The 26,150-nt window shown below is 37.5% G+C and overlaps 1 protein-coding gene across 1 annotated transcript in view; it reads left to right on the top strand.

Moving 5' to 3' along the window:
* The window catches only part of LOC120776014 (protein misato), a 117,120-nt gene that overhangs the window by 1,067 nt on the left and 89,903 nt on the right, over positions 1-26,150 (top strand). The window contains exon 4 of the mRNA XM_040106459.1: positions 30-1,081. Coding sequence (XP_039962393.1) covers positions 30-940 — 911 coding nt within the window. The 3' untranslated portion in view covers positions 941-1,081. The remainder of the gene's footprint in view (positions 1-29; positions 1,082-26,150) is intronic.

Genomic DNA, 26,150 nt, shown 5'->3' with positions numbered 1-26,150 from the left:
ATTTTGCTTTCTACATTTCTGATTACCAGATGAACCCATGTCGGACTCTATACGTGTTGTTAATAGCGCATTGGCGTTCCACAAGTTAAGTGAACAAGCTTCGCTATTTGTACCCCTCAGCACAAGCGATCGTGTGTGGCGGCAATTAGGTGCAGCGCGTCAACTGCGCTCACTTACTTACCAGCCACATAATTTGTATCAGACGTCTGCTGTACTCGCAGCATACTTGGATACAATTTCATTGCGTTATCGGCTGCGCAATGCACCTAGTGCTTACTCGCTGGCTGGTTTCTGCGGTGATTTAAGTAATTACGGCCGCAAATTGGCGGGCGCCGCTTTTGCATTGCCATTTCCTATGCAACACAACCAAGATCTTATTGATTGTTTGGATCAATTTGAAGGTCCAATTTTCACATCACTCACACCCAACTGCAGCATTGGCACCGATTATGTAATACAAACTTTGTGTGTACGCGGTATAACACGCGATCGCCTAAAACAGCCTCTGGAAAAGGCTAAAGAACAAATGCGCATGGCTGCCTATAAATGTGATAGCGTCTCTGAAATGTTCCAACTGTACTTGCAATGTGCCAATCATGCGAGTATGTCACATGTGGCATCGGTGTCAATGGCTATGCCAACGCGTATACCGTTTCCAAGTGAAATGTTTGCCGAAGAAATGACAAAATTGGGTTTTCTCTCACCAACCACAAAGAGGCAACCAGAAGAGAAAGTTGTATCTGTGCCGACGCTAGCCGCTGCACAGTCATCTAGCGAGTTGGGTGATACGCTAGAAACGCTGCATCGCGAGGCTAAACGTGTGAAAATAGCCAAACTGCACCGATATAAAGCAGCTGGCTTGGAGGAGGATGATTATGTCGACGCGCTCGAGCAGCTATTGCTGTTCAAAGACAATTACGAAGATAACTTTGAGTTGTGAACAAAAGTGAAAACGCGAAATACGTATACTCGTAAAATAGTAATTAGTGCGGTTAAGAATACGCGAATACAAAATACTTTAACATATAATGCATGAAATTGTGACTAAGCTAAATAGAATTACACTCATAGCAGAGTCAAGGTAAGCTAAGTAGTTTAGCATAGTAGTTAGTTAGAAATTAAAGTAGTTATTAACATAGTCTACATTACTAAATTGTTTTAATACAGAAATAAATGTATGTTTATAAAAAAAAAATAACGCTAAATGCCGTATGATTGGTTAATCGTACACTGTGGCATCACTAGTCATAAGTGTAAAATAATTTTAAGTTAAGACAAATTCTACCAAATTTTTACATTTTCGTGTAACTGATAGGTGTCTACAAATGCAGCTGCATTATTACAATTTACTGCCGCATTTATTACATATTTATCTGTTTTTAAATTGCTCTTTAAGCTGTGCTCTTCACATTGCATTCCTCCAATTGGTAGTTAAGGCGCATGCAAGCAACTTCTATTAAGAGTATTCTTCGATTGCTGCTCAACCGCGAAGGCTGCTGATGCGCTTTAACTGCAGGAAGTGTCTATATTGCATTTATATCGTTCATTGGTGGTAGCGCCCATCGCATGATGGCCCATTACAAGCTATCAAATGGTCGAGTACAATATGGATACTTAATATACAGCTGCATAGCACGTCTTTATTTCCGTACCTTCATAAATTGCAATTGTATTGCATTTAGAATTTGGATAGTATATACTCGATCAGCCTTGGTGGTTTAGTTCTTCCGTGAAGCGTGCGTTGTTCTCAAGTTTATACTTGTAATCTTTTCTTCGTGTTTTTTTATACTTTCTTCGCTTTAATTTTACTCCAGTTCGTCTGCTTGGCATTGTAAATAAATGATGAGCAATGAACATGCAATTGCCAGGCACCCGCATCGCCTAAATGAACGGTTGGTCGGTTTGGCTGAACGATAACGACGTTGAAAATTTGCAGTTTGGCATTCACAAAACTAATGGCAGGATATGGGGCACTTTGCTCTTGGTGCATAACATTCTTCTACTTATTTTGCCTATTTAAAAGATTTTTAAACTGTCTCTTAAATTACACAATTCTTAAGTTATTTGCTAATTTTAAAAATGATAAGTTGACTTCGGGTATTCAAATCTGTTTCTAATAAGTACATGGGTCCGACAGTATTGAGAAGAAGTCGGGATTGTTCAGAAGCAATGACAAATATATAATAACTTGTAAAGATTCCTTCGGGTATAGGGGTTAATTTCGGTCGTCAGTGCTGACATTTCTTTTAAATTATTCCTTATATCAGCATTGGCTTCCGCCGGACGACCACTTCAAAATGCCGCAACAACTCCGGCCGCCGAAAGTACGGCGTTTTGCCAGATAAACTCCGGTACCATAGTAGGTTGTAGTGGGACATTATCTGTTTGAAGGCCCTATCAAATCAATCCACCTAACACCATTTTTTCCATGGTCCAACGCCATCGAAATAGGTTAGATTTATCTGGTAGACCAATAAGTCACGCATAGGCCAGTTTTTGTCCTTTGCGATACCAGATTGAGTTCAGTTGCTAGGTCCAAGAGGAGTAGTCTTTAGGATGCCTTCGTTTCACGCGAATTTTAGCAGACTCTGCGGCCTCACTGTCGATACCTCCTCCATTGTATTAAACTGTGTGGACGCCAGATGCTTACAGCGTAGTTTTACCAATGCAGGACAAGTGCACAAGAGATGCTCCATTGTTTCCCCTGTGCCCCGCTGTAGACATTTCCTGAAACCTTCTGATTCTGTCTGCCCCATCCTTCGGACGTGTGTCGCCACCTGACAGTGATCAGTCAGAATTCCCATAATGTTCCATCGGGTTTTGATTTTCTTACCATGCTTCTGTCGAGGTCGTCGTATAGACACTGCATGGGTTTCCTTAAGTGGATCACGTTTTCGGATGTTAGCCTACTACCATTCTTAGCAGTCCTGTCCACTATTTCATTACTCTCAATGCTTTTGTGGTCTGGGGCATAATAGAAGTGAAGTTGCTTCGTTCTGGCCCTGCCTCCCAAGACACTTCTTGCCGATATGCGATACCTTGATTGCTGCTTGGCTTTGATGACAATTTTTTGCGATTTCTCTCAAGCAGAATCTAGATATTCCCCATTAGAGAAACATCAAGACAATCTAATATATAAATAAACTTTGAAAGCCTCAGTTTCGATAATAACCAATAATTTCTGTTCATGGCTGAAGTACAGTATTAGCTTCAATTCTGTCTCCTATTATTGTATGTAGACTTAAGATAAACCATGATCGCACGATATTACTCGATATTTTCTTTGTTTTGCTTGTCACCTCTTTCTTGAGTAACTTTCTTCTGGCCTTCAACATTTTACTGAAGCCGAGAATGAATCTGGAATCTTTTTAACCAAGGAATTTGTAATAATTCAGCTACGGTAATATTTAAGCCGTCATTCATAATTGCTACCAAGAACTCTTTCAGAAAGCTCTAAACCTGCTGGATCAGAATCCTGAGACTAATTTTTTTTTAACGTATTCTCTATAGCATACACACCATTCGTACTTTTCCTAAAATTACGTGATTCAGGGTCGTTGTGGAATCGGATAGTTGTGAAAATAAGAATTGAAACCAATAACAAATTACTTTGCAAACTACTTATCGGTTAAATTCCCGGTTAATTACCCAACACCGCTACCACCAGAGTTTCTGTTTAAGTTTCTATGTTGTTCTTAAGGTCCAATTGACAATTCTAACCGAAATTCTTGCGTGCGTGTGATCGTTCATCCCTGTCATACGGAAAGGTCTTATGAGTTATTTAGTGTTAGTTTCCGGTTGTTCCAGTGTTGGAGTGTCGGTAGCTGTGACTTTCTGGGTATTGTAAGGCTCGTATATTCTAATATTGTTAGCTTAATTTTTGATAGATTTTTTTTTGTTTTATTTAAAACTAATTCTGTTTCCAAAATTAATAAAATTCTGAAATTTCTCATGAATCAATAGGGGCACAGCTGTTTCGAACATTGGTTCGCTTATATTCGAAAATATAATATAACAAGAAGTGCGTGCCAACTATAAGTCATCATAAGAAAGGTGTTAAGAAACAGAATCAAGCACTACAATCAACATTCAAATAGAAGAAGCAAGAAAGAGAGGTAGCAAGAGTAGTTATTGACTTCAAAATTCAGCAATAATAAAGCTAATAATTAAACAAGTAAGGAAGGGCTAAGTTCGGGTGTCACCGAACATTTTATACTCTCGCATGATAAAGTGATAATCGAGATTTCATTATACGTCATTTACATATTTTTCAAATACCGTATTTTTGTAAAGTTTTTTTCCGCTATCATTATTGGTTCCTAATGTACTATATATTATACAGAGAAGGCATCAGATGGAATTCAAAATAGCGTTATGTTGGAAGAAGGCGTGGTTGTGAACCGATTTCACCTATATTTCGTACATGCCATCAGGGTGTTAAGAAAATATTATACACCGAATTTCATTGAAATCGGTCTAGTAGTTCCTGAGATATGGTTTTTGGTCCATAAGTGGGCGAGGCCACGCCCATTTTCAATTTTTCAAAAAAGCCTGGGTGCAGCTTCCTTCTGCAATTTCTTCCGTAAAATTTAGTGTTTCTGACGTTTTTTGTTAGTCCGTTAACGCACTTTTAGTGATTTTCAACATAGCCTTTGTATGGGAGGTGGGCGTGGTTAATATCCGATTTCTTCCATTTTTGAACTGTATATGGAAATGCCTAAAGAAAACGACTCTGTAGAGTTTGGTTGGCATAGCTATAGTAGTTTCCGAGATACGTACAAAAAACTTAGTAGGGGGCGGGGCCACGCCCACTTTTCCAAAAAAATTACGTCCAAATATGCCCCTCCCTAATGCGATCCCTTGTGCTAAATTTCATTTTGATATCTTTATTTATGGCTTAGTTATGACGCTTTATAGGATTTCGGTTTCCGCCATTTTGTGGGCGTGGCAGTTGGCCGATTTTGCCCGTCTTCGAACTTAACCTTCTTATGGAGCCAAGGAATACGTGTACCAAGTTTCATCATGATATCTAAATTTTTACTCAAGTTACAGCTTGCACGGACGGACGGACAGACGGACGGACAGACGGACGGACGGACAGACAGACATCCGGATTTCGACTCTACTCGTCATCCTGATCACTTTGGTATACATAACCCTATATCTGACTCTTTTAGTTTTAGGACTTACAAACAACCGTTATGTGAACAAAACTATAATATTCTCCTTAGCAACATTGTTGCGAGAGTATAAAAATCCAATTACACAAAGTAATGCATAAATCCAATTAGACTCTGAAGATTCATTAAAAATCAGAATTGGGTTGATTTTTTTAACAACTAAATAATTTTTCCCCACGAACTGACTGTTCGAGAATAATTCGTGAAAACAACAGCCTTGTAGATATGTACTTCTCAACTCATATCTTCTCTTAGACATTTACCACCAACAAATAAAAATATAAGATCTTTCCCTAACGTTAACCTTTTTTAGTCTCTGATCAATCCGCTTAGCAACTTAGTTATAAACTTGAGTTTTTGAGTTCTTGTTGAATATGTTTACGAGATCTCTATGTAGACGTGTACATTAGAATGGATTGATTTACAGGGAGCCAAAAACCGGAAAATTGCGTATGCCGGAAATGTTCTAAGGATCATTTTGAACAACTTTGCCTAGTTTAAGACCCATAGTCTCGGTCGTAAACTGGTTTCCAGCCAGCAATTTTTAAGGCGATGTTTTTTAGGGATCATAAAAAGTTTTTCGTCAGTTTTTGAGATATCCGAATACAATTTAATACATACATAGGTGTGTTTTGATGTTCTACTATAATATAATTTCCATACAACCGACTATTCAGATTTTTAAACTTCGCCTTAAAATTCGAAGGATCGAAACCGGTTTTAGACCCGTAGTCTCTAAAGCAAAGTTGTTCCGAATGATCCGTAAATATTTTCGTTATACATGATTTTATAGGAAAAAATCGACCCGCCCTAATGCACATACATATGTATGTCTTTGGACCTCTTGCTGAGAGCTCTAATTAATTGTTTTAGCTTCCTCTCTCCGATGAACTTCAGCTGAATTGGCCTCCTGCTTACGCTTTGATTTATTTGTCTCACATTTTCTACCAACTTCTCGATTTCCATCGTGTTATATAAAATTCCAGTGGTTGATAAACTTTGTGAAATATTTTGCTGTTATTTTCAGCATTTTTCAGATTTCCTATATTATGTCTTCTTCATTGGCGTAGATATCGCTTACGCTTATCGAGTTTACAACAGCGCTCCAGTCGTTCTTCGTGTAGCCAGGTCCTTCTCCACCTGGTCTTTCCAATGGGTACTGCGTCGAATACTCTCAGAGTTGGAGTGTTTTCATTCATTTGGGCGACACGACCTAACGAGCTTAGGCATTGTCTCTTAATTCGCTTAACTATGTCAATGTCGTCATATATTTCATACAGACATTGGCTGCCAATGCGAAAAGAACCATAAATATTCCTCAGAACCTTTTTCTTGAAAACTCGTAACACCGACACATCCGATGTTGTCACCGTCCATGCCTCTGCACTATATAGCAGGACGGTGATAATGAGTGACTTATAGAATTTGGTCTTTGTTCGAGAGAGGACATTACTTCTCAATTGCCTACTCAGCCCGAAGTAGCACCTGTTGGCAAGAGTTATTCTGCGTTGGATTTATGGATTTTGAGTCTGACGTTGTTGTTGGTGTTGATGCTGGTTCTAAGCTAGACGAAATTATCTACGACTTCAAAGTTGTGATCGTCAACAGTGACGTGTGAGCCAAGTCGCGAGTGCGTCGATTATTTGTTTGATGACAAGAGATATTTCGTCTTGCCGTCGTTCACTATTAGATCCATTTGCTTTGTTTCCTTATTCAACCTGGAGAAAGCAAAACTAACGGCGCGGTTGTTATGGCTAATGATATCGATGTAACGACTTCCGCCAACAGTTGTACAATCTTGTAGAAGATTGTACCTTTTCCATTCAGATCTGTAATTCGAATTATTTTCTTCACGAATAGAGTGAAGAAGTGGCATGATGAGGAAAATCAACGCGGACATCGCGGCGTAAACGCAGCTTCTTTTCGTGCTGTCCATAGCGGCTTTAAAATCGACGAAGAAGTGATGTGTGTTAATTCTCTTTTCACAGGTCTTTTCCAATTTTTGGCGCATGGTGAATTTCTGGTCAGTTGTTGATTTTCCAGGCCTAAAGCCACCCTGATAAGGTCCATTCAGTTTGTTGGCTTTAATCCTTCACACAATACGCTCGTTAGAACCTTAGTATATGCGATGTTGAGTATATGCGAACATCACTCTTATTATTCAAAATCACATTACAAAATTTATTTAATAAAATATTCCCAAACCGCTTTAAATTTTTTAAATTCAATTCTATAAATATGCCGACAACCCCAAAAAGCCTCGTTTGGCTTTACTCAAACACCAGCGGCTGCAATAATCGCAAGGAAAACAAACGATTACAATTGATTTTTACAATGAGCCCTTTTTCCGCAGTTTTTTTGTTTTTATTTCAAATTGTGTTACTCAAAACCACCCGCGCCGCACCTTCGCCATTTGGTCACCATGCGCTGATTTGCCTGCTTCGCTTAGTATTCAAAGCATTTCCGGCGGCAATCAATGTCTTCGCATGTTTACAATACGAAATTCACATTTAAGACTCGGCTTTGCTAGTGCCTACCATAGATCAAGCAATTGAAGGTGAACTGGCGGTAAAATAAGCCAAACAACATACCTATAAAGAGGTGCGTCAAACTTAAAAGCGAAATGAAAAGAAAAGAAAATCAAAACAATCGATAAGCAAAACACAGAGAAAGCTTGTTTTTCAAAGTCGCGCATACTTTTGCGACTTTTAACCCCTTACTTTTGTTATTTTTTTCACATTTTAAAGTTGTTAACTTTACGAATTATCGAACGGAAAGGTGCCCTGGCAAGGGGTTAATAATGATTTTGTTTATGTACTTTTCATGTTTTCTTTTGTTGTATTTTTTCTCCCTCTTCCGTAGGCAATCATTGTATGCTTTTATTGAATATTTTCTCCCACTCTCCATTTCGTCAACAGCAAAGGTCTGGTTTTGGGTTGAATTTGGTTTTTTTATATTTATTTTTGTTATTAAATTTGATTTAAATTTAATATTACTCAGACATTTAATTTTCTCATTTTTATATTTATATTAATATTTGTAATTTCTTCAATTTATAATGGGTTGTCAAAAAAGTCTTGCGGTATTTCTATTGATTTTTTTTTTTATTGAATGCATTTTTGATGACTCATGCCCAGCTCTTGACCGATGCTACGGCTGCTACTATGCCGGTCTATTTCGACCAATTCAGCGATTTTATCGCAATTTTCGACGACAGGCCTTCCGGTGGGTGGCGCATCTTCGACCACCTCTACACCAGAACGAAAACGTTGAAACCATCGTTGTGCGGTGGAAATGGAAACTGTATCCGGTCCATAAACTGCACAAATTTTATTGGCTTATTGGCTTTTATTAGGCTTGAGATGCATTTTTGCCTTTATCGTAGTAGTACTGTAAAATATGCCGTATTTTCTCTTTATTTTGCTCCATGTTTGCGACACTATAACTCACGAACGTCTTAAAAGAATCAAACACGTGTTAGCGCGTGAAATGAGCTTTCCAAAAAGGAACTACGCGCTTTCAGCGCCAACTAGCGAACATACCACAAGACTTTTTTGACAACCTAATATAAAAGAAACACTACTATCGTTAGAGCAAAAATATGACTGCACTTTGACTCATTATTCGACTCATTCCCGTTAGTTTCCTGCGCTTAAATTTTGATTTATATGAATGTTGTTTTTGTTGTAGGGGCAGAAGACATTTCTAAAGTAGTTTGGAGGAATGCTGCTTTGACAGTCCTTGTTCGGTTAAAAATCCGGGTTACGTAGACCCGCAACGGTGCTTACATGTATCCTATCCTCCTATAACGTGTTTAGGGAAATTGAAAGAGACCTTTGAATGAATTGTGGCTTATCGCACCATCCACATTTGAAACTTACAAAAATTTAATGCTGATCGGAACAAAAATATTCAAGAACTAAAATTCATGGGCAAACCATCTCAGGTTCAGTTGAATAAAACTCTTCATTGCTTGATTGAAAATTTCTCTTAGATGCTAGTCAGTCGTTGTAGCGACTGAAAACTTTTAAATAATGTTGCGGAATCGTTCTTGTCCGGATAAAAATCCGGGTCCGTTCCGGTTGCGTAGGGCCGACTAAGGTTGTATCGGGAAATCAATCAAAACTGAAGGTTCGATGCATAAAGTACATTTTTTTTAATTTTTATATAGGATCGGTTTTAAATTATATTATATCGGGAATAGGGTATGTTAATTAAGTTTCTAGCACTTAGAAGGATACGTCGAATAAAGTATATACAGTGAAAGCTCTATTAAACGGACGCTATTAAGCATGCTTTGATGTTTATTAAGGACAATCAGTAAGGGATACTTTTATTATCCGACTGGTCCCTAAAGTGTCCGTTTATGGGAGATTTAATTTTAAAGGGGAAAGTAAAAAAATATTCAAATTATTGACCATTGCTTTTAACACATTTTAACCATTTTTTTTTCTCGCTATTTGCGGATACCATGCCAAAGCATGACAAACCTATCACACACCCAATTTTCGACTACCGCGTAGGAATCGAAGTGCTGCTCAGCTAATGCGTTTACAATCGGTGAAAACAAATGGTAATCGGAAGGGGCCAAGTCTGGTGAATACGGCGGGTGGGTATCCCCCAGCCAAGTACTTTGTTTGTATCCTGAACTGATTTTGCTTTGTCTTCAGGTGCATTTTCGTGGAACAAAATTACTTTCCCATGTCTTCTATCATATTTTTTGCTCACTGCATAGTTCAAATTGATCACTTGTTCTCTGTAGCGATTAGTATTAACAGTTTGACCAGGTTTTAGAAGCCTATGATATACCACACCCTTATAATCCCACCAAATATAGAGCATTGCCTTCTTACTGAATCGATCTGTTTTTGCAGTCGATGTTGATGGTTGTCCCGGATGAGGCCATGATTTTCTCTGTTTGGGATTCTTAAAACTATTTTCGTGTACTTTGATCCAAAACGGATTTCCATTTGTCTTTCATTCAATTTATATGGCACCCATTCTACACACTTTTATATCTTTCCCATAGCTTTCAACGGTCTGAAATTGTCTGTTGGCTGTCATTTGCTTTTGACTCAAAGTATCATCATCATCCAACGTTGCTTGCAGTACGGCGTCTTCAAAATTTTTGGTGGTCTTCCACGTTCTTCATTTCTTACATCAAAATCATTATATCTGAACTCTTGAAACCATCTTTAGCATGTTTCTTCTGATAGAATACCAAATGCTTCGACGAGCATTCGATGCGACACTGCAGCACTCTTCTTCAAATGGAAACAAAGAATTAAAGCTTTCAGTAAATCATCAGTTTTCGGTACAAAATTTGACATTTTCAACACAACCAAAAAGATGATGTTCTTGGCTCAATGACTGTAAGGTTATTGAATATATTTGAGAGATGTCCTACCAACTAAACAGGAAAATAATAAGACTTGTTCACAACAAAAGTTCCCTACCAGCACATTTGTATCTCTTAACTCTCACTTCTAACCGAGAGACTTGGTAACATACTACTGTGGGCAAAAAATAGTAAGACTTTTTAATTAAATTTCGCGCGAAAACCCATTTGTCGAATTTTTGTTTCTCTGTGCCAAATGTCACATCAAAATAATTATTGGTGCTTAATATACGCTTGTCTTCCTGAAGTACATAAAATGCATTCAACGATTTTTACCATAAGTAATTTATTAAAAAAAAAGTTCCATTAAATTTTGTGTGCGGAATTTCTGGCGGCGAAACGTTCAGAAATTGTTGGAAAAGATCTTCGATGATAATTTTTTTTCGCGAGCAAGTGTTTTTTTTTTTGGTACAAGTAAGCGTTGGCGACGAACCACGTCCAGGGCGGTCATCAACATTAGCTGATGGTCAACATGGCAATAAAATAAAAATATTGGTGCTTGAGAATCGACGATAAACAGGCAGAGATCTTGCAGGCATCGTTGGAATATTGGAAGGATCAGTGAAAATTATATGAAAAATCAAGTGAAAGCACGACTGGTTCCAAAATCACTAAATGTTTTCTATGAGGCTATGAGTATTGAATCTATGCTTATTACTGGCAAAGGAGAGCCGAAACCGAAAAAACAACCTCAAAGCAGGTTAAAAAGCAAGGTTATGTTGACAGTTTTCTTCTATTATAGAGGTGTGGTGCATTTCGAATTCCTTCGGACCGGCCATACTGTCAACAAGGTGTTTTAGTGGTATGCGTCGTTTGCTCGAAGCTATTTGTAAAAGGAGACCTTAATTATGAACCGACAATTCTTTGTTTTTGCACCACGATAATGCATCGTCGCGTACTGCATTGATTCTTCGTGAGCTTTTCGTCAAATTTTGAAACAATATCGAACCTCAACCACCTTATTCGCCTGATTTTGCTCTGTGTGACTTCGGACTATTTAGCAAACTCAAACGACTGCTCCGAGGAAACCGTGTGGAGTCCATTGAAGACATTAGAAGTGAATCGCTACGTGCCTCGGAGGCTAGTCCGGAAATTGACTTTAACAACTGTTTCGAGCATTGGAAAAAACGTAAAAAAAGAGGGACGACATAGATTTTGAATTTTAAAATTAGGAATAAGGACTTACTATTTTTTGCTCATAGTAGTAAATTTGGTGTTCAATATTAACATTTTTTATTGTCTTTTTGTGTTTATGGAGAATCGATTTCGAAGTATTTTTGTTTGGGAAACCGGGATTTTTGGGTTAGTCTGAGATTTTAAAGTTTTTTTTCATGTTAGTATGTGGCTTTTGTTAATATTAATTTTGGAATATTGGCCTGACCTAATTTTTTTTTGAAATAGCTCGAATATTTGATGTATCAAATTAACCGAAACGTCAAAAATCTATTGAAAAATACTGATTCTCATTCTGAAACCATGTCGAATAGTTAGCATAGGAAGAGGGCGTGGTTATTGGAAACGTATACACTAGCAGGTTCTGATTGCGCTTTTAAATTAAAATTTTGCAATCAAATTTGTAGTCCAATGCAATGTGCGTTCATCTATGCAAAGTTTGAGTTTTGTAGTAATGTTCCAATTCAATGTATCTGTACTATCTTACCTCAGAATGTCAATATAAAGCTCCGCCAAGTTTCATCGAATTTGGCTGAAAAATTATGGCTTCTCTGTACAACATTTTGTTGAGATATTTTTCTATTTCTATATTTTATTGTAGTCTGACAACTTTTTACTCAAATTAATGTTCACCAGATTATGGAATTTTACGTTTCTTAATCAATTTATAGGATCTTCATTTAGTTTGAGTATGTATAAACTATAATATATTTATAGAAAAACTACCTTGGCTGGAAATTGCGCCAATTATATTTAACATAAGAAGTCACAAATTAAGGATTCAACACTCGGTTATCATTGCAGTTCTAATTAAAAAGCAGAAATTGCACTAAGGTTCCCAGAATTAAAATTCACTACCACACACCCTATTCAAATAAAGAAAATGAAATATATTTGTATTTAATAAACAAATATGCGTCGCAATCTCCAATAATAATGCAAATCTCTGCGACAATTCGCCATGCACACGCTGCCCTCAATTGCATTATTTGCGCTTTTCTTTCACACCCATTATGTGCTCTCAATTCTTTGCTTTTATTAACATCTTTTTTTTTACTTGTAAACCCAAAATTAAGTAAATAATTTACGCTCTTAAAACGGCAACACGCTGCTTTTGTTCATTACAATATTGTCGCGGTGTTAATTTCGTGTCTTTGTCGCATACGAAATGACTCGGCATTGCCGGGCGCCTAAAATTATGCAAATCATGTACACAGCTGCGTGTTTTTTTGTGTAGCTGCTACGCGCCAGAGACCCATTGAAAATTTTACCCGACAAAAAATGTGATATTCTCTTCTCCCTCTCTCTCTATCTCTCTCCGATTAGTTGCGTTTTCTTAGTTATTTTGCCATTCACGTTTGTAAATTTAATTAGCTGCTCATTATGCATTAAATGGAGTTGATTACATTACAAATTTGCGACAGAATTCTTCAGCAGTAAAAACCCAGTTTTTTGCTGCACTTTTAATCCTGCGTCGCAGCTGGTGCAAGTGTTGGTATTTGGTAAACATCAAAGTGCTTTTTATTGTAGAAAATTAAAGGTTAATGAACTATTCGAATACCAATCAAATTGAGCTTAGTGTTAAATACTTTGTTTCGGATTGATGGAGCTTTGCTTTCTTAAATGTTTTTACCTTTTGTTGTGTAGTGGTTTAATAATTATTATATTTGTTAAGCAGCAATTCGCTTTTTGTTGAAAAATGCTCAATGAGTACCTATCTATTTGTAATTTACACCAATATTGTATAAGCATACGATTGGGAGTATATATGGAGCCGATAGGCCACCATATTCCAAAATATTTGTTATGAGTGGCTTTCGGATACCAATCGTGAACAACTGAGGTGCCAGTCGCCATTTTTTGTCTATTATTCTTTCCACAATTCCTTATTATAGTGTACTGAAATGTTAAGGACCTCTCCGAGGTTTCAGACATGGAGACTATAATACGAGCTGTAGAAATAAATAGAGAAGGTACAATCTTCTATAAAAGTGTGAAGTAGAAGACCAAGCTTTTTTATGTATTCCTCAATTCATTCCATCTTGATCGGAGTCTTTCACTTGTTTTAGTGGTGAATGCTCTGACCTCTACAGTTTTCTTCTTATACATTTTCGTTACATGGTCGAGCCATCTTAATCGTTGCGCTTTGATAAATCGTATAACATTTACAACTTTTATAATTTGGTCTAGCTCACGGTTCTATACGCCACTCGTCATTAGCTTCAACTGCTTAAACTATTTTTCTTTGGTAAGAAAATGTTTGTAGTTTGATTTTGTCTTCTTTGAGTAGCACCTATGATTCTGCGCCGTTTCATAATAATAGTGAATGATGATTTTGTAAAGAGCCAGTTTACATTGTCCATTGAGTAGTTTTGATTTGAACAGTTTAATTAGGGACGCGTATGACCTAGTGGCGGCTTTTTTTCTCTCTTCGATACTCAAAGTCCAACTAAGGCTTCCACAGTTTTAAATGTGTTTTGATTAATTTTTACTCTTCAAGACATCATTACAATTCTAATCAGCTTTTCTGTTGTTTTGCATTTTTGAAATGCTTCGAGGATAGTCATTCTTTCAGTGCTATAGATTGCTTGATTGCTTGCTTAAAATCAAAACATATTTAAACAATACTGTGCTTATAACATTTCTCTATGAACTGTTTGAAGGAAGAAAATTAGTCTACTGTTGACCTTCCGGGTCTAAAGATGCATTGGTATTCCTTGAGGACTTTTTCTGCACGTTCTTTAAATATTATGTTCACAATACTCGGAAATATTTTGTATACCGTGTTGAGAAGGAAATCCATGGTTATCTATTAACCATACCTGATTTTAAATTTTTAATGAACATCATTCTCATCATTCTTAATATTGTTTCTCAAATGTGTAAACTCAGGGCTGTTAACTGCTGTTTAGAGTATACTTCATCCTGTAGCTTTCTGCAAATAACAATCTTCTTACCACTTTTGATCGTTTACCAATCCTGTCTCTGTTTCCTATGCACACAGTGCATGTTACAAATTGCCAAAAGATGCTGTATATGGGGCTAAGGGAAAATAGTCAATATTTTTCTTAGAAGTTTATTGTATCTTTAGAAGTTTAGATAGATACCAAAATCCTGAATTTATACTGATATAGTTGTTATAGTTTATGATATACCAAAAGTATATCAGATATCAAAAATTTTACTAGACTTAAAGGTTGTAAAATTTTCTTTCAGATCAGATTATTTCGATTCATTTATATAAGCTTATATCCAACTTAATAAGTTTTAACGTTAGGTGAACAAAACTGCCATATTCTATGCCACATCTTGTGAGAAGATAATTTTTTTTATTCTTGTTCGTCTATCGATTACATAACAGATCAATTGAAAAGTCTCCGGCCCATAGCACTACATGAATTAAATCCATATGATTTTTAGTTATCCCTAAACTTCAAAAGGCAAAAACTTTGACAACTGTCGGATGATCAGTTTATGAATTATGTATATCTTTTTGGGTGAAGCAACTTTTGTTATTGTGAAAAGAATGGATGTAAATGTGTTGAAAAAATATTGCTTTGTAAAGGGAAAAATACAGTTGAAGCAAAAACTTGGCTTGATGACGAGTTTTCGGACACTGTCCCAGGAAATCATCCATCAAGGATTGGTATGCCAAGCTTAGACGTAGTGAAATGAGCATCGTAGACCGTAACGTGAAGTTGTTCGAAGAAGCAGGTACTCTAAAGATATCAGTTGAACGAACATTTGATTATGAGAAAGCTCGGTGCAAAGTGGGTGCAGCGAGAGTTGACCAAAAATAACGACGAGTTGATGATTCGAATTAGTATTTGGAGATGTTCAAGCGGAATAATGGAGTTTTTGTGTCGATATGTAACAATGGATTAAACATACATAGCTCCATTTTTATAGTCCGAAGTTCAATCGACAATTATCTGAGTGGCCACCACAAGATGAACCCGCACCAAAACAGTCGGCTAGCAAGGTTAAGACATCTGAATTTTGAGATGCGCATGTAATAATTTTTTTGATTACCTTGAAAAAGCAAGGGCCATTCGCAGCGACTATTACATAGCGTTATTGGACCATTTGAAGTACGATATCACCAAACAAAGGCAGGATTTGAAGAGAAAGAAAGTGCCATTTCGCTAACACAATGCACCGCGTCAGAAGTCAGTAAAAAAGGATGGCAAAAATACATGAAATGGGCTTCGAATAGATTTCGCAGCCTCCGTGTTCTCCAGAACTTGGCCCCAGCGGCTATTTCCTGTTTTCAGATCTCCAAAGAATGCTCGCTGGAAAGAAATTTTCGTCGAATTGAGATGTAATCCTCGAAACTGAGGCCTATTTTAAATCAAAAGACAAGTCGTACCACAAAAATGGTATCGAAAAGTTAGAAGGTCGCTATAATCAGTGTATCATTCTTGAACGGAACTATGTTAAATAAAAAAAACGAATTTCGCAAAATGTATTTTACCATGGTAGGCCGGAGGCTTCTCAATTCAATGCCTGTTATAGCGCAATTTGGTTATCAAACATGCCGTTAATTGGCAACAGTCTATTAAATTTTTATTAACGCACTTCTTCGCTTGTGTTTCAATTAACCTGCCGACTTTATTGTTCATAAATTTCCCTGTAAATGCAAAAAGTTTAAATGAAGTTCAACTTAACTGCAATAACAAAAGAAATAACCATAACGAAACCAGTCAAACTGCTATGTGAACGGTCGGCAACTCTATATTATTTTTTAAAGGTGTAAGAATTTTCTATTTATGCAAATTAATTTTGTTAAACTTTTGCATATTTAATATTGATGCTTGCGCTGTTGTTGTTATACCCTCAATAGGGTAATAAGGTTGCCTCGAAGTTTGTAACACACAGCAGAAAACGTTGGAGATTATTAGTGTAACTGAGTCCATTTAGCCGTGTCCTTCTGTCGGTCTGTACATATGTATATATGTGAACTAGTCTCTGAGGTATTAAGATATCGATACCTTAAAAAAAGATTTTGAAATATCGATCTAAAAATCTGCACCTGTTCTTTTCTCTCCAAAAGGTTGCTGAATTTCAGAACTGCAGATATCGGGCCACAATCACATATAGATGTCATACAAAGTGATTTATCAAAACCAAGTACGGGTATAAAAAACTTTTTTAGTTGATAAGATATTGGATAATCGAAAAAGTCTTTTCGTATTTTGTTAATAGATGTCGTTGCACTCGTATACCACCAGTGCTACCAATCACATTGTGTCATACCATATAGTGTTGGAAAGGAGTTGAGATTTTAATAAAAAAAAATCAAATTCGAGGAAGTTGAAAAAAAGTTACAACTGTTCAAAAATTAGTGAAATTAATAAAGAAATTCGCTATAATTTGAAATTTTTGTATAAAAAAGGGAAAAATGCCACGCAAGGCATCAATGAATTTTGTGAAGTTTACGGAGACGACGGTGTATCAGTTCGTGTAGCACAACAATGGTTCGCTCGTTTCCGTTCTGGAAATTTCGATGTGAAAGATGCACCTCACTCTGTGCGACCTATCGTTGAAAAAGTCGATGAAATTATGAAAAAGATTGACCAGGACCGTTACATAATCAGACATGACATGGCTAAGGAGCTTAATATTCATCATCAAACGGTTTTGAGCCATTTAAAAAAGGCTGTATACAAAAAGAAGCTCGATGAATCGTCTGTGAAAAATTTATTGGGCCGAATTAACATTCTTTGCGAATTTTTGCTGAAACGAAATGGAATCGAACCATTCCTGAAGCGAATGGTAACAGGAGACGAAAAGTGGATAAAATACAACAATAATGTGCGAAAAAGATCATGGTCCAAGCGTGGTTAAGCTTAACAAATTGTCGTAAAGTCAGGATTTACGCCTCGAGAGGTTGTGCTGAGTGTTTGGTGGGATTGGAAAGGAATAATTCACTATAAGCTGCTCCAGCCTGGTCGAACGATTGATTGTAGTATATTTTACTTTCAACAACTGATAAAATTGAAGCAAGCAATCGAAAAAAATGGCCAGATTTGATCAACAGAAAGGGCATAGTCTTTCATTATTACAACGCTAGACTACACACATTTTTGATGACTCAGCAAAAACTGGGAGAGCTTGCCTGGGAAGTTTTGATGCATCCACCATATAGTCCTGACCTTGCACTACCGGACTACCATTTGTTTCGGTCAATGCAGAACTCCCTTAATGGAGTAAAGTTGGCTTCAAGAGAAGCCTGTGAAAATTACTTGCCGAAGTTTTTCGCCGAGAAACCAGAAAAATTTTACACTGATGGAATAATGCCTCTAACGTAAAAATGGCAAAAGGTGGTCGACCAAAATGATACATATTTGGTTAATTAAAGTTCATTATAAATATAAAAAAAATAAGTTCAAGTTTGATTAGAAATACGAAAAGACTTTTTCGACTATCCAATAATGTTCAGAGGGAGGATGGGGTCATGTGTAGAAGTTCACGCAAGTGAGGAAAGTTCTCTGATCGCCATTCACTTGGAAGTGGCCAGAAACGATTCTTTTACATATGACTCAAGCAGCTCACGACTTCCGGTCTTTGACCAAGTATCCTCTGGGTAGCCTAAGAACATCAGTTCGAAGGTGAGCTAAAGTGAGAAGGCGAAACACCCCTGCATAGGGTTGTGCGCTGGGTTTGGGACCCGCCACGTAAAAAGCTCACCCCAATGAAAAACCAACAGCAGTGAACGCACAACACCAGGAGAAGGAGAACCTGATTCCCCAATCGATGACGATGGAGCAGACGTACCATTACCCGACCATGAAGAAGTTCGAATAGCAATTGCCCGCCTGGGAACAACAAAGCGGCAGGGGCCGACGGATTGCCGGCCGAGCTATTCAAACACGGCGGCGAAGAACTGACAAGGAGCATGCATCAGCTTCTTTGTAAAATATGGTCGGACGAAAGCATGCCCAACGATTGGAATTTAAGTGTGCTATGCCCAATCCATAAAAAAGGAGACCCCACAATCTGCGCCAACTACCGTGGGATTAGCCTCCTCAACATCGCATATAAGGTTCTATCGAGCGTATTGTGTGAAAGATTAAAGCCCACACCACCAACAATGTCAGCCTAGAAATCCAACGCAGGATAACTCTTGCCAACAGGTGCTACTTCGGACTGAGTAGGCAATTGAAAAGTAAAGTCCTCTCTCGACGAACAAAAGCCAAACTCTATAAGTCGCTCATAATTCCCGTCCTGCTATATGGTGCAGAGGCTTGGACGTTGTCAACAACTGATGAGTCGACGTTGCGAGTTTTCGAGAGAAAAGTTCTGCGAAAGATTTATGGTCCTTTGCGCGTTGGCCACGGCGAATATCGCATTCGATGTAACGATGAGCTGTACGAGATATACGACGACATTGACATAGTTCAGCGAATTAAAAGACAGCGGCTACGCTGGCTAGGTCATGTTGTCCGAATGGACGAAAACACTCCAGCTCTGAAAGTATTCGACGCTGTAGCTACCCGCCGGGGGAAGTAGAGAAGAGGAAGACCTCCACTCCGTTGGAAGGACCAAGTGGAGAAGGACCTGGCTACGCTTGGAATATCCAATTGGCGCCACGTAGCGAAAAGGAGAAACGACTGGCGCGCTGTTGTTAACTCGGCTATAATCGCGTAAGCGGTGTCTACGCCAATTAAGAAGAAGAAGAATAATGTTCAGAGAGGATCACTATACATAGCATATGGCTGCCTTACGAACTGACCTATTTTATTTTATTTCTGAAGGGTATTTCCGCTTCGGTGCAACCAAAGTTAAAGTTTTTGTTGTTTGTTATTGTATTAACGGTATTATGGCTTTTTATGATAAGGCTAAGCCATTTCAAATTAAAGCTGCTTTTAATTGATTGTTATGATGTTCTTTTCTATCTGCGCGCATTTAATTTAGTTTATTAATAATTAAATTACGATATAATACAATTTTTAATTACTTCGAGCGATTTTGTAGTTGTTAAACAGTTTCAATTGCTAATTATATGCTCGCTGACGCTCACACGCACACACACACGAATTGGATTATGTGGATGTGGCGCGGACCAGCACATGTACGGCAATTTGACACATTCAATTATGCGTTCACAGGCAGCAAATTACACATGTACAACAAAAACAATACACGCAATTACAACAACCAATTAGTGATGCTAAAGTGCAGTCCGATTGCCATTAATATTGTTGCCACCATCTTTGCTCTTGCCACGCACACATATTTGCTAATGTGTATATGTGCATATGTGCATGTATGTGAGTGCTGCTGTTGCAGCGAGTGCCGCTGCTGTTCAATTGGCGTTGCACTCAAATCCCCACATTGATTAACACCAAATTAGAAGCTTATTAGTGTTGCAAGTTGTGGGAGTTGGCAAATTCACTTCGACATCATGCATACACACACACACACAAATGTACAATGGCATGCGCAAACAATTGCAAACTTAGGCATTCGAGTAATTACTGACACACTCGTAAATATGTTTGCGTCATACGCACACATACATATATGTATACATACTCACTTAGCTGGCATGTTAAACGCGCGCTCTAAGTGTCTCTGCATGTATATATATGTATGTATGTACATATGTACATATGTATGGTAGGTATGTGAGTACTGGTGAGCTTTTCGCTTAAAACTTCACCTTCGCCCGCCGTGGAATTGCTGGTAACTCAGCTGGTGTATGTACCATATATATGTATGTATGTATAACTGTATGTTTGTATGTGTGAGTAGCTGCAGGATGTGGTGAGTAGTAAGCGTTGGTTTGATGCACGTTGATGGCACACCCGACCACTTAAACAGCCATTCAAGCATAAATGATGAATTCACACGAAATTACTTGTTCGCACACATAAACATATGTACATACACATATACATAAATGTAATTGTACACGAAAGTTTGTACAACTGCGTTTGCTGGCGTGCAAAAAATCTGAAAAGTGCGGGAGGTGGGCTTCTCATACGTTTCAATTTCCTCAAAAAGGTGTGGGAAGTTATGATTTTATTTGTGAGATTTCCCTTTTTTGTTGTAGTAATGCTTGAATACCTTGAGAATATTAATAAATATTTTAAGAATATTTTTGGTAAGCAAGAGTTGGCGGAATTTCGAAATTTAAGTGTTAGACATTTGGAGTTCTGCGATTTTTTTTTTTTGATTTTGCAAATATTTTTCTACTATTTGAAAGCTTATTAGCCTTGTTTCCGCACATATTTATCATTTTTATACCCTGAACAGGGTATATAAAGTTTGCCGCGAGGCTTGTAGCACCAAAAAAGAAACGTCAGAGACCCCGATATAGTCACGTCCGTCTGTCTGTATATATGTACATATATACCGGTCCGAAATCTATTAGGCTCACAAGATTTCATATAAACAGTCTTTAAAAAAGGGTTTAAATGGGCTTCTAGTTTGTATTTTAGAAGCGGTGGATTTTCATCTGCAAAATCATTCGTCATTAATAGAAAAAGTCATTTTCGTATCTATGGTGGATGCATTAGATCCTCCCAAACAAGCTTCCGGAGATTATAGCGAGTTGATATCAATATGTATGGCCTAACGTTGCCCTGAGGGAACACAATTCCTCTCCTATTGGTTGCTTCTGAACTATTGCTTCCATGCGACGATTCAGTTCTTGGCAATACAGATTCGCAGCTCGCCGCTATACGAAAACGACTTTTTTCGTTTGGCCCACTTTTCATCACCCCTATCCATCCGATTCAAAATTTTATCGATTTGTTACGATTCAGCAGTGGTTTGCAGATGAAAATTCCTTAAATCACATCTTTTGCGTTAACCACACATCGAGCTCGTTTTTGTATCCAGCATTATTTAAATGATTATAAACGAACTTTTGGAAAAATAATCGATTTCTTTTTACTGGATCTGTATATTATATATTATATCCGAGTAAAAAAGTACCCGAAAGTTGTAAATAAAACGCAAATATTTAATTATTCATCAATGTTTATTTTGTCGCATTCAAAGCAATTCCCACTAGATGTAATCCACTTATGTCAACCATTTTCTCAGTCCTCGAAATACTTTTCATAAACACTTTTTGGAATTACCTCAACTATTTCAGCGATTTTCGTTTTATCTCTTCAATTGACTGAAAACGGCTAACAATAAAAAATCTCACGGAGCCAAATCTGGTGAATACTGTGGTTGATTGAAGGTATTTATTGCATATTTGATTTTAAATTTGATCTCAATAGTAGTTTTCAAGCAAACGCCTCAAAACGGCCAAATAGAACTCTTTATTGATCGTCTGTCTCTCCGGAACAAACTCATGATGCACCAAACCACGAATATCGAAAAAACAATGATGATCACCTTGGCTTATGAGCGGCTTTGGTGTGGTTTCTTTGGTTTCGGCTCGTTTCTCTCCCTTCATTTCGATGATTGTTAACTTGTTTGCATGTCAAACTCTTAAACCCATGTCTCATCGGCAGTTATAATACTCTCCATGAATCTGGGATCGGAATTCGCACGATCAAACTTCTCCAAGGGAACCTTTTTACGGTACACTTTTTGTAGAAAATTTAGCTTTATCGGGACGAGTCGAGCAGGAAAACGTTTCATACACAAAACTATAACTCGAATACATTTTGTTGAAATATCATTTACCCAGGAAATTTAAACTAAAATTTTCGGGTGCTTTCTTGTCACAATATATATTTACCAAAAAATATGCCTTTTAATGTATACATATTGTACGTATGGATTATGGGTAGTTCACTAAGTAATTTCGTTTGATGGCAACAGTGTTCTCTATAAGTTTGATAGACTCGCCATAAGCTCTTGCAGCTTGAATGGAATGTGCTTCCACGCCAACCATGTTTTAAAGACTGGTGGCGCCATCTATATGTCGACTGGTGCGTTAAAATCTGCTATCTTTATCGATTGTCCAGTGAGAATTTCATGACATTTCATCGATTGGAAGTGAAGTTATTAGGTAATTTAATGCTTCGAACAAAGAGCCAAAATTAAATTTTGTTTTAAAATTGGTAAAACTTTTACCGAAACGTTTCAATTGATGAAAAGGTTTATGGCGATGATTGCCTATCCCGTAGCAGTGTGTCGATCAACATGTGGGCCAATCAAAATACGTGATCTCCGGAAATTCCATCGAAACTGTGCGTGAATTCCTGAAAAACCAGCTGAAATCATCATTGAAATTCATGGAAATGGAATTGAATCCAAAACATCGAGTTATCGCATTTTGAGCAAACATTTGAGCTTACGAAAGGTGTGTCCACGGGTTGTTCCGCACAAATTGACTGACGAAAAAAAATTGCTCAAAATCCGTCTCATCGATCGACACTTGTGACCGATTATTTGATCAAAAATCACATTTTAACCATTAACCACTAACCGTATTCACCTGATATGGCACCGTGCGACTTTTCCTTTTCGGAAAAATGCATTAGCCCATGAAAGGAAAGCGTTATGCAGACGTAGAGGCCATTCAAAAGGTTTACACCGGCATACTGGCGGCCATACCGGCCGACGAGCTAAAATACTCGTTCGACATGCTTTTGGACCGTGCAAAAAGCTGTATTGAAGCAGAAGGAGACCATTTGGAATAAAATACAATTGATTTTGCCGAAAAAACCATTTGTTCTGTTTTTTTTAAGTCCTGTTTACTTTGGAACGCACCTTGTACTTCAAAAACTAAACAGCAATTAAAGTGTAAACATTGATTGTGCAACAAGTAAATTTCGTAATTAAATTTTATGCACCCTCAACAATGAACCACAATAATATTTCAATCAATATGCACCGGGTCCTTTCTAAGCTGCCACAAAATTGACATTGATCCTCTGGCATTAAATTACCTAATAACAGATTATGCTAAGAGGCATGTAAATACCCAGCGATTAGGTGCAAAAAAGTTGCCACATAATGCTAATGCCTAATAACAGTAACAAAAACAAAATTAGCACAAATGTTATGAAGGCAAATAAGTTTGGTATAAACACATACATACAAATACTATACAGTGGTGGTCATATACTTAGCACACATCACTCTACCTAAATGCAAACGATGTTTTCTTCATAATGTTACAAAATTCAAAGGCGCCACTTTGTCTAGACATGATCAAGGCGCCAAGCTAAGATATCGCAAAGTTTCGTCGCTTTTTTTTTGCTACTGTCTTAAATAGAAGGATTATTCAACGATCAGCAGCTTTTGGGAGTGGACACATATTTAGCACACTTCTTAGACTGTCGAAGTTTTTTAAAGTTTTAAGAAATATTTATTTTCGAATACAAAAAATTTTGTTGGTGAGAGATTATTTAATATAAAAACTGTGGTTTTGAATTAAATTTAAATTTAAATTTACTGATTGGATATGGCTAGAGGTTTGTGTTGCACGGAAGAAAAGCGGGCTATAATTGTGAAGTTAAAAAGTGAAAGGCAGTCGGTAACCCAGATTGCAAAAACGCTTGGGTGTTCAAGGAAGCTCATTTATAACGCAATTAAACATTTTGACGAATTTTGGACAGTTAAATCCGCGGTGCGAGCTCCTAGGCCTCGAAAAACCACCTCCAAAGATGACAGTCTAATTCGTTGGATTTAAAAAAACGACCCATTCAAGAGCTCTAAACAAATTAAAACCGAAGTTTACGCAGTATGCGGAATAGAGGTTTCATATAAAACGATCAGACGTCGTTTGAATGAAGGCGGACTGCGTGGATGCATTTCACAGAAGAACCCGTTTGTCTCTAAGAAAAACTTGGAGGCTCGCCTTTCATTCCCACGAGCCCACATCAACAAACCACTTTCTTTTTGGAAGAACGTTCTCTGGAGTGATGAATCTAAGTTTTGTAGATTTAGATCTGACGGTAAACGTTACGTCTGGCGCCCGAGTGACCAGCAGCACAATTCTAGGTATACACAAAAAACAGTGAAACATGGAGGAGGAAATATTATAGTGTGGGCGGCCTTTTCTTGGCACGGTGTTGGACCTATCGTTTGGATAACGTCAAAAATGAATCAATTTGTTTACAAGAACATGTTAACAGAACACATGATTCCATTTTTCGACGACCATATGCCTCTAAGGTGGCACTTCATGCATGATAATGACCTCAAACATACTTCGCGTTTGGTGAAAACTTTCTTGGAGGAGCAATGCGTTCCCATTCTGCAGTGGCCAGCTCAGTCACCTGATCTCAATCCAATTGAGCATTTGTGGAGTGAAGTTTAGAGAAGGATTGAGGGCAAAAAACCCAAAAATTTAGAAGAATTGTGGCAGAACATCAAAAGTGTATGGTTGAGTATACCTGTGGAACAATGAAGACGTTTGGTGGAGAGTTTGCCTAAAAGATGTTCTGAAGTGATCTAAATAAATGTTTTCCAACGAAATATTGTGGTAAAATTTGGTTCGGAGCGGATTGCCAAAAGTTTTTGTAGGTAAACCTGAAACGTGCTAAGTATATGTCCAACGTAGTAATCATTTATTCTTACTTTTTTTTTGTAGGTTTTGATTACATCGTCCTTTATGTTATTATTTAAGTTAATCTATCTCTGAAATATGAATATATGTGAAAATATTTAAGTTTTTAGTAAATAAATGAATTTTATGGAACATTTTTTCTTAAAAGTACGAGTGTGCTAAGTATATGACCACCACTGTATGTGTTGGTACCCCATTTTGCTTCAACAACGTGAAATGTGTCAGCTTTACTACATGTTTGTATGTCTATTAATTTTGTTTTGTTTGTATGTGTTATTGTTGTGTCACCGCCGTCCAAGCCAGCCAGCTGAGCTCTTAAGTCATTCACATCCTTGTCACTTGTCTGCCGCAAGCCAGCAGGTTTTTTTGTTGTACGTATGCATGTATGTGTGTGTTTGTATTACATGCACTGCTTTACCGGCATCTGGTTGCCGCTTGTCGCTTGCTTAGCTCTGTGCTGTTTTGGTTTGTCGCATTTTGTTCTAAGCACTTACCCTTTGCTCCAGCTTTGCTTCGTTGACACTAATCACATAAGCTTGTGGGTTCTATAACATTTAATACGCATAATCCGGGTATTACTTTCCAAACTCTCTCTCTCTCTTCATCTTTTCGTACTTGTGTGTGTGTCTGCTTTTCCTGTTGCTTGCTCTCTTGTGTCTTTCTAACGAAATTTTACATAACAAAAGTTGAATTTATTTTGCCATTTTTACTTTGCCAAGTCTTAGAACATTGCTCTTGTAGCTGTTGTTACAGTGGCTGAGTTGTTGTTCCTGTTGGCTGCCTGACTGTTGTCGCTGTCATTGCTAAAGTGACTCAATTGCCAAAAGGACAAAAATAATGTATTTTTTATATAGACGAGGTCTGTTCGAAAAATTTCCTCATTTCATGAAAAATATTTAGATTCTGACTT

Source organism: Bactrocera tryoni, chromosome 4 (assembly GCF_016617805.1).
Source record: "Bactrocera tryoni isolate S06 chromosome 4, CSIRO_BtryS06_freeze2, whole genome shotgun sequence".
Lineage (NCBI taxonomy): Eukaryota > Metazoa > Arthropoda > Insecta > Diptera > Tephritidae > Bactrocera > Bactrocera tryoni.
The sequence above is the reverse complement of the archived record's forward strand: the minus strand, read 5'-3'. Positions and strand labels throughout refer to the sequence as shown.